Below are 9,562 nucleotides of genomic sequence, written 5' to 3'. Positions count from 1 at the left end.
GGAAGAGCTTACATAATACGGTCCCTTGCCTGGCAACGCTTGCTAATCGTCATGTGCCGGTAAGTGCCAAGTGTGGTAATTGCCCATCGGAAGTGGAGGACCTAAGACATGTGCTTTTTACTTGTGGGCGTGCACGTGCAGTTTGGACAGACCTGGGAGTTGTTGAGTCCATTGACCGGAGTTTGGTTCTGGACCGTGCTGGCTCAGCAGTACTGGAAGACCTTCTCGCCGGGGATCAAGCCTCCAATATTTATATTTCGCTTGTCACTTTTGGAGATCTAGTAGCAGTTACCTACTGGTACATCTGATGGGAACGAAGGCAAGTGAGGCAAGGTGAATCGATTCAACCTCCGGCAAGATGGGCGCTAGCCATCCAGGCGTTGGCTATGAACTACGCTCGAGCAAATTCCAAGCAGCTGGAATTCAGCGCAGTGGTTGGCAAAGACCACCTGAAGGTATGCAAATACTGAATGTGGATGCTTCTTTTATCGATGATCTCGATGAGGGTGCCACAGGAGCGGTGATCCGTGACGCCTCCAGCGCATTTGTTGGCGCGACGAATAGCGTGATTCCTATTGTCTACAATGCTACAAAGGCTGAAGCAATGGCACTATGGCGTGTGATTCAATTTGCTGCAAGTTTAGGCTTTACAAATCTCTTGATACATTCGGACAGCCAAGAGGTGGTTAATGAAATGAAGAGTCTCATCGCCAGCAGCTGCTATTTATGTTGATTGCCTTGAAGCTAAGCTAGCTAGGTAGCTAGGATCGATTGACCGAGTGTTTGGCTGGATGATCCTCCGAGTTTTATTATTCCTCTTCTTATTGATGATGTTACTCTTATTTGAGCATTAATAAACCTAGTCATGATGGCCTTCCCTCAAAAAAAAAAACCTTGCCAATTGCTTTACATTGTAAGGAAAAACCATTCGACACGAATAAGCGCACAAACACAAGGATGAAGGGAACGAAAGAAACTGGAATTCCTAACCAAAATCTACTGACATTTTTGACGAAATTTGGCACGGGATGACAACTACTTCCTCCTTCCATATTAAGTGACTTTTTATTACATGTATCTAGACGTATTTTAGTATATATGACTGAACTAGATATCATTTTCAATTAAAAATACAATGGTGCTTTCTCCAAACTCTGGCCCCATGTCCACGTGGGCCACTGCTACGTCCCAGGGCGCTTCTGCAACATCTCCGCTATCCTCCACCTCAGCAATTTTCCCCACCTGCAGCCGTTTAAAGTGTAACCATTAACCCAAAGAAAATAAAAAAAAATGGACATGCTCGGATAATTTGGAAACCATCTTCTGCTCATAGGTCATAGAAGCACTTTCCACCTAATTAATGAAGTGCGGAAACCATACGCAGGGTTCACAAATTTGGCTTGTCAGTTGTAAGCCCCCTTCTTTTCGGTTTCTAGGATGGGCTTCGCCAAGAAGCTGCTCTCACCCAGCTTCCTAGAGAAGCCGCATGTGAAATTTTGTTGGGCTTCCAAATTTGGTTAGCCTAACCTAATCTGAAAACCTAGCCAAAAATTTAAGGCGGCTTCTCCTGAAAGCTGGGGGAGAGCCGCTTCTCCGAGAAACCCATCCTGAAAGCATGGCATTTCTTTTTCACCTTTTCTTTTTCATTTTGTTTTCTCTTTCATGAGAAGATGCAATGGTTTGAGAAGTTGCTCAGAATCAGTTTGAAAAGAAATAGCATGGCATCTCAGATGCAGTTTTGTTAGGCAATAGTAAATGGTTTCAGAAACAGAAACTAGAATAAGATGCCAGAACATCTCCCAATTATAGCTATCCAAGAAAGTTGCTTTGGTTTCTTAGCTAATGCAAAACATGCTTATTAGGTATCGCCATTTTCTTGCATATGATATATTATTGTTAGTCTGGCTATCTTAATAAAAAGAAGTAAGTCCATTTTATCCCCCCACCCGCCCCTCAAATCTTGGGAAAAGTTTAAATTTGACCCTAAACTCTAAACCGGGCAAATTACCCTCCTGAACTCATGAAACCTTCCACGAGGACCCCCCCCCCCCCCTTGCGGTTTCCCCTTCGTTTTGGCTGGTATTGGTTGCCACGCTGGCGCTTTTGACCAGACTCTGACCGCCACGCTGGCAAAGGGATGGGCTGTTCCTGCTCTCTTCTCTCTCTCCCGTGCCCCTTCTTCTCTCTCATTCTCGTTTCCTCTTTCCCCACTGAACCCTAGAGACGCCGCTGTAGCAGGTCTTCGATTCGGGCCGGCAGCGGCGGTTGAGCTGCAGCAGCTCTCCGATTCAGCAGCGGCAGCAGCTGTTGAGCACGGCAGCGGAGGCAATTTGGCAGCAGCAGCTCCTCCCATCCCCATTTTCCTCTGTTCTCAGCTACTCAGCATTGTCCGTGTCTGGCTGCAATGTCCTTCGCCTTTGACCTCCCACAGCCGCCCTTGCTCAGCCGCAACCACCACCCTGCCCAGTCGTCCCTGCTCCGCCGCCGCCAGGGCCAGGAGGTCTAGAGTTTGCTGGGTGCTGGGGAAAGAACTGAGAGAGAGAGAGAGAAGAGGCACAGGAGATAGAAGAGAGAAGGGGCAGCAGCCCACCCCTTTTCCAGCTTGGAGGTCAGAGGCTGGTCAAAGTGCCAGCGAGGCAATCAAAACCAGCCAAGACTAAGGGGAAACAGCCAGGGGGGTCCTCGTGGACGGTTTCAAGAGTTCGGGGGGGGGGGGGGGGTAATTAGCCCGGTCGGTTTTAGAGTTTAGGGTCAAATTTGAACTTTCCCAAGAGTTGAGGGGGGTAAAATGGACTTAGTTCTAATAAAAACTGCACACGGACAACATTTATGTAGAAAATAGTTCTTGGATAATAGTAAAAGTACCTTTTGACGATAAGTACATGAACCCTTTCGGAACATAGCCGGTACATTGTTATAGTTCATTTGAAATTGCTGAAAAAGTAACTCATTCTTGTCCTTTGATAATGTTCCCTTCAGAGAACACAAAAGAGTTAGGGATTGCATATAACTAAAGAAAGAAAAAGAAATAGGATAATGCAAAATTTATTTAAATCCTAAATGATAAAAGAAGACCTTCAGTATCTCATGAACTTCGTTTTCGCCTATTCCAGATTTCACTAACATCCAAAAGCATGTATTGTATTGGTTCCTGTTGTGACCTGCAAATTAGCGTGTATAATGAGTCTGCTCATTTTCTTATCATGGTTTGTTCCAACTGCTGGAAGAGACATCGTGAAAAAGAAGGCCATGGACACTGACAGAACTTATCAGCCACCACAGCTTAAAGTACTATATAAGCACTAAACTTAATGCATTATACTGCAGCAATTGAACATATGAATTCAGATATTACATACTTGAAGACTGTCAAGAACTTCATAAATATTTTCAGTTAGTTAAAGATGTGAATAACTCACATTCTGCTTGCCTCCATGACAAATAAGCACGAACGATCTTTGGTTTTGGGTAACAGAGAACTTCAGCCTCGAAGTGTGGTGGCTGCACTAACTCTTTGTTGGGGAAAAATTCTTTCCACTTCATCATGTAGAAAGAAGTGAAACATGATGAACATGAAGAAATGATTAATCTGCATAATATATTAAAGCTTGACCCTTTTTTTTTTTAAAAAGGCATACTGTAGAAATTCATAAAACTGATAACTACCTCTCATGTCTCTGATATAATTCAGTGTTCTCCTGGAACACAAAGCTGCGACAACAAAAAAAAATAAACATTATCATTGGAAACAAATATTCAGGTTTGCCAGCCAACAAACATAAAAACGCCTGTCTAAAGTGTGTCACATTTACAGCTTTGCAACATGGTTCACTTACAGTTTTATATGAACCTTTTATCTTGCCAAGATTATTATATTCAATTCAAATCACTTCTGTTGACAAGAATAGACAAAATTGTCAGAAAAATACATTTTTGTTTTACTGCCTTTTTCATAGTTTTCTTCAAGGAAAAAAGTGATTCTTAAGGTGTATATTATACCTGTATTCATTGCTAAAACCATAGGCAAAGATAATATCGGGGAATCGCTCCATCATCAGAGAAGCAGAAGCGTCCATCAATCTTAGAGCAGTCTCATCGTTTGGCTTGTCAAATGAATGGATCAGTGAGAATCTGGGAAAGAAGTTCATATTCACCTTGTTTATAAGATAGTAATATGACTGACTACTAAATGGCACTGCAGCATGCATTTCAAGAAATAGGAAACTAGAGATCCTCACTGGTCAAACTGGCAGGCGCTAATACAAACAACAGTCCAATTACAACGTGGAAGCCTATTGATGTTGTCGAACTTCTTCACATACTCGTATCTATATTTTTCTTCCCCCCAGGCACACAGTTAGACTGATGCTGTATATATAAAAAGTATAATGGAGCAGTAAGCACACCTAGAACTAGAATGATTCAACTAACCTTGTCGAAGAATGTATTGATGTTTTTCCCAAAATTCAGGTCCTATGATATCGACATTTGATACTGTAACAGCTAACCACATCCTTTTTATGGGATTCCCATAGTCATTAGTTTTCACCTTTGTCTCCACCTACAGTGATAAGTACAACTCTTCAGTTTGCACAAATGCATATAACTGGGTTAGTTAATCTTGACTAAAAGTTGAGAAAATATGTTCCACAAAATAGGATAGTTCAACAATCAGGCTTGCAAATAAATACAATACATGATTTGCAGACTCGATTAGAAGAATCATGACTTTCAATCGATACCAGACAATGAAATGGCACAAAATGGCACCAAAGAAGTTTCAATTATCCTTACAAACTCAAATTATATAACAATTAGTGGAAATGCCCGTGCGCTGCCACAGCCCAGACACAAGATGGTCGTCACTTGTATACACTATCTAAGGATTCTAATCTTCCCGGACCAAAGCATATAAATCTAACACACTAAAAATCTGAAGGATGTGAGTACATGTATATAAATACACAAGGTCTGGCCTCATACAACAGATGCAAAAGATACTTATTGATTGGGAAATCGAATCAGGTTGGGCTGACTCAGATTGGCCAAATCTCTTCCTGCTATTCCTCCTCTTGTGGTTTTATTATATTCTAATTGTAATCTCCCTTTCCTCTTTGTCTTCCCTGACCATGAACTAATTGCAAGAACTAAATGAAACAAGATCAGAAACATGAACATTTGGAAGAAAGATCTGAACCATGAACGGAAAGTAACAAGATCTGTCATAGAAAAATGCAAGAACAAATATCTGGAAAGAACAAACAACCAAAACAAAATCTCAGAAAAAAAGGAAAAAAAATCTCCATCGCCCTGTGTCCTAATAGAGGCTGAGTTCATTGATTTGTTGAATCAAGGAATGAATCTGAATGAGGGTGAAGCACAAGGCAGTGGATCGTTCTGTCCTCACTGACCCCACATCTCCTTGTCTCTGCCTGGATCTCGCCGGACTGCGCCTCGTTAGCTACGGTGCTTTGCCTCTAGAGACAGGGCAATTGGGGCACGCCGTGGTCGGGGAAGAGGGAATGGGGCATGGGCATGGAAGAGGGGCGACGCTCCGATTCTGCCGATCTCGCCACGGTGCACGCAGCCAACGCAAAGAAGGCTAAGGCCATGTGCGGCTGCAGCGAGCTCGCGAGGGCCGCCGCCGCTTCATGCAGCGCCTCTTCTGCTGTTGCTGCCTCAGCGGCCATGGTTGACTTTCGCGTGCGTGAGCGACTTCAGAGACACGTCGCCTCGTCGCCTCTCATCTCCACGGCTCGTCCACCTCATCTTCCCTGATGGACTGGCTCATCGACTCTCTCATACCGTTTATTATCCATGGCGGCGGTGGCGGATCCAGTCTCCATGACGGCGTGCGCAGGGGAGGAGCGCGGCGGCGACGGGCCTTCCATAGATCTTTGCCGGCGGAGACGGCGCTCGCAGAGGAGGAGGGCGGCTGCGGCGTGCAGAAAGAGACGCGAGGCTTGCGGTGGAGGGAGGAGAAGCAGCGGTCGGAGGAGGCGGCGAGCGCTGGTCAGGAAGACAAGAGAGAGGTTTTTTTTTACACGAAGGGAGGGGGGTTCGCATCGGGACGTACAGGAGGGGGCGCGGTGGCATACTCATGTAAATTTAATGAAGTTGACGTACGGCGCCCGCGGGAATCACCACCAACTCCAATTTAATATATAGTAATAGATTTTTACAAGTAACTATCTGGGTAACCAGATGAGAAGTCCTAAATGCTAGAAATATCTTCAGCAACAAATATGACTAGAATCTATCATGGTAATTTTTCTAATCATGCAAATTTATTATGGAGAAAAAATATACATAATTTACCGAGAATGAGTAGGAATAAAAATAAGGATGTTTTTCTAAATGCTCGACGAACATTACCTTGTCTCGATAAACACTGGATCCTTTTCGGAACATAGTTGATTCGGAACTGCTGAGAAAGCAACTTATTCTTGTCCTTGAAAATGTTCCCTGAAAGATGGATGATTCAAAAAAAATAACTACAAAAGGCTCATCAAACTTTGCAAAATGCAGATTACCTTCAACGTTTGTTGTGCCTCTTTTTCAGTTTTTCCAGACATCACCAACATCCAGAAACATGTATTGTAGTGATTATTTATATGACCTGAAAGGCACACACCAAACTTGTAGTAAATAACATACAGGAAATGACTTTTTGTAGGGGTCATCAAAACACATAATAGCACTATGTAAGAATCGGACTTTTTAGTTCTAGGAAACACTGACTGTAGTTCAAGAAGCTTACAGTCCACTTGCCTCCATGCCAAATAATCCAGAATGGTTTTCATATTTGGATAGCATACAACTCGGCCGTCAAAATATGGAGGCTCCCTCAACTCTTTATTAGGAAAGAAATCTTTCCACTTCATTACATACGCAGATGTGAAGTAAGAAACACATAAAGAGAGAATTTTGCTGCAATTATTAGTAAAGAAGTCAACACATGAAGAATAGTTTGAAAAGTTATCGGTATAGCAATATTCTAAATATTTAGCGAAGGAGTGGGCATTTTAAATGCTATACCTTTCTCGCCTTTGATAGAATTCTGTTGCCTCTTTGAAAATAAAACTGCAAAGCAAACAGAAATATACGAAACTGGTATTATTATCCACACAAATGAATGGAGATCTTTCAAAAAGGAAGAATAGTGTCCATGCAATTCAAAACAGCATCTCCATTTACAAGGGTATTTACACAGTTGTTCGACGTAATGTTTTCTTTACATGATATTGTCAAACGATATAATTTAACATTCATGAGAAGAAGTCATACCTGTATTCATCGCTAACACCATAAGAAAACACTATGTCAGGGAATTTATCGAGCATAGAAGTGGCACAAGAGTTCGTTAGTTTTAAAGCACTCTCATCATTTGGTTTCTCGAAGGCATGTATCTTCGAGAATCTAACAAAAAGAAGACAGAAATTAGTGGATACTAGACAAAGAACATAGGTAAACTATTTCTCTTTTTTTTAGAAAAGGTAACTATTTCTAGTTTGAAGCAACAATGATTCTCAATTTTTCATAATGTAACCTTCTCCGCATGTTTTCCACAAGCTTGTCCTCACAAATAAAATCAGGCAAAAGACATTGGTGTGTGAACTAGATTAAGAACTAAGATGGCCAGATGGTCGATGCAGTTGTTTAACCACTATTAACCATTTCAGTGTACGAGTAAGTGAGCGAAATAAAACCAGAGCAATCAGCCAATGATATAAATAGCATCCGGTACTTAGAGAGCAGCAATCACTCAACAGAGCTGTGCAAAAAATTAAGAAATATAGATATCAACAAATTTGTCTTTTTTCCCTTTCTAAGGAAGAGATTAACTGTACCGGTGGAAATGGCAGCCATCGATGCGGACAACAATCCAGTTGGAAGCTGGGAGGCGGCGGTCAAACTCGAACTCCCTCTTCACGTACTCAAACTCGCTATTTGCCATCACTCGACACCACAAGAGTACAAGACACCTGATCCTGAAGCTACACCTACAGAAAATCATACCAAATATGTGGTTTAGACTTAAAAACCTGGGTGAAATCTGAATTGCATGTTTGGGACTAGAGTTTTCGGATTTTGTACATTGTCCATTGCAAAGAGGGAGTAGATGGGGAATATTTTTGGTTCCTTCTAACAAGCGCCGACATGGCTGATCACGACCAAATAGCCACATTTCCTTCCCCCTGACATGAGTGGATTTTTTTTCCTCTGTTCGGTCAAAATTCATCGAACACAAGAACAATTTCCGCTGAAGACACCACGCACAGTCAGTAATTGCACACTCGTAAGATAAGTTAGAGCAACTCCAGCTGCCTAGGGGTTTTGAGCAAAATAAAAAGGTCCAGCAGCATCCCCGTCCGACTCCACAAATTCGGCCGGCAGCTTGGGCTCCCCATCCCTCAACGACTCCAACGGAAAGTTCCGTCCCGCCAAGGTATGCTCTCCATTCACCTCCCCCTTCCCCTCTATCTGGCTCGGACTCCCGCTGCCGCCGTACTAGACGCAGGTACACGCACCGGTCCGCCGCCGACACTCGACGAGGGACGAGAAGGGGAGAACAGGAGGAGGTAGAGTGGGAGTTCGGGCACGTCGGCGTACCGGGTATGGACGGGGTGGCGATGGCACCCGGAAGGCTAAGTGGATCCGGCGTCGAGGGGAACCCGTAGGCGGCGGCTGAGGGAGCCAGCGACGGCTAATGCGGCGGCGGCGGCTGTGTCTTTTCTTTCTTTTTTGAGAGAGAGAGAGTGTCTTCTTTTTTTAAAGGACAGCGGCTGTGTCAAGATTGTTAACTGAAGAAGGGGGTTCAGACTCAAGTCATCTTCTTCCATCCTAGCCGTCCATCTTTATTTACTGTTGATGTAACGTTTTCTTTTCGACCAGACACGGACAAATCCGAACTAAAAACATACGACGCTCCGTTAATGAAGGAAAATCGGGCACACACGGCCATGAAACCTAACAAATTATACGTACAGGTCTCGTTAATTAAGTGTATTGTTGTAATTTTGGTTTTCGCTGAACCTTGCCAGCTTGGGATGGGGATATTACCCTGAATTGACACTCAGGCTAATAAGAAAAAAACATTGAGCAACAACACAGTCAGTCTGTAGCTATAGCTGTATCTGGTAATGCAAACGGAAACAACAACTGTGAGCCGTTAGATCTTCCTGATATCGTTCAACCTAAGCCGTCGATCTTCACCTAAAAGGACTTCACGCCAAAGCTGCCGACTTGCTAATTGCAAATTGCAAACTGAAGAGTTTTCTGAACTGAAGGAGCGAGCTGTCGACTGAAAAACACACTGAACCTGACAATACCTTCCCCTGGGCACGAACGTTGTCCTCAAGTCTCAAGGTTATAAAACGATTGAAATGTGTTAAGAATGAAATTTGAGTCCTCCCAAGTAGCATCCTCGGGAGATAGATTTTGCCACCAAATACGCCATTGTACCACAGCCGCATTGTTTCTAGGAATTGCTCGTTGCTCTAAGATAGCAATCGGTTCAGTCTTCAGCTGTCCATTCTCTCCTGCCAGTGGAGGGTGGCTA

The 9,562-nt window shown here is 43.3% G+C and overlaps 1 protein-coding gene across 1 annotated transcript; it reads right to left on the bottom strand.

The window, feature by feature from the left end:
- Window positions 1-889: 889 nt before the first annotated feature.
- On the bottom strand, window positions 890-8,764 carry LOC100841135 (tRNA(His) guanylyltransferase 2-like). Its single transcript, XM_010235613.3, is given in 17 exon segments — window positions 890-1,242; window positions 2,866-2,973; window positions 3,076-3,161; window positions 3,420-3,589; window positions 3,667-3,711; window positions 4,000-4,131; window positions 4,239-4,338; window positions 4,432-4,561; window positions 6,376-6,409; window positions 6,411-6,456; window positions 6,459-6,465; window positions 6,534-6,619; window positions 6,761-6,930; window positions 7,039-7,083; window positions 7,288-7,419; window positions 7,851-8,003; window positions 8,098-8,764. Coding segments are annotated over 17 exon segments (1,644 nt in total). The 5' UTR covers window positions 8,163-8,764; the 3' UTR covers window positions 890-1,107.
- Window positions 8,765-9,562: the final 798 nt, after the last annotated feature.

The sequence above is a fragment of the Brachypodium distachyon genome, chromosome 3 (genome assembly GCF_000005505.3).
Source record: "Brachypodium distachyon strain Bd21 chromosome 3, Brachypodium_distachyon_v3.0, whole genome shotgun sequence".
NCBI classification, from domain to species: domain Eukaryota; kingdom Viridiplantae; phylum Streptophyta; class Magnoliopsida; order Poales; family Poaceae; genus Brachypodium; species Brachypodium distachyon.
The sequence above is the reverse complement of the archived record's forward strand: the minus strand, read 5'-3'. Positions and strand labels throughout refer to the sequence as shown.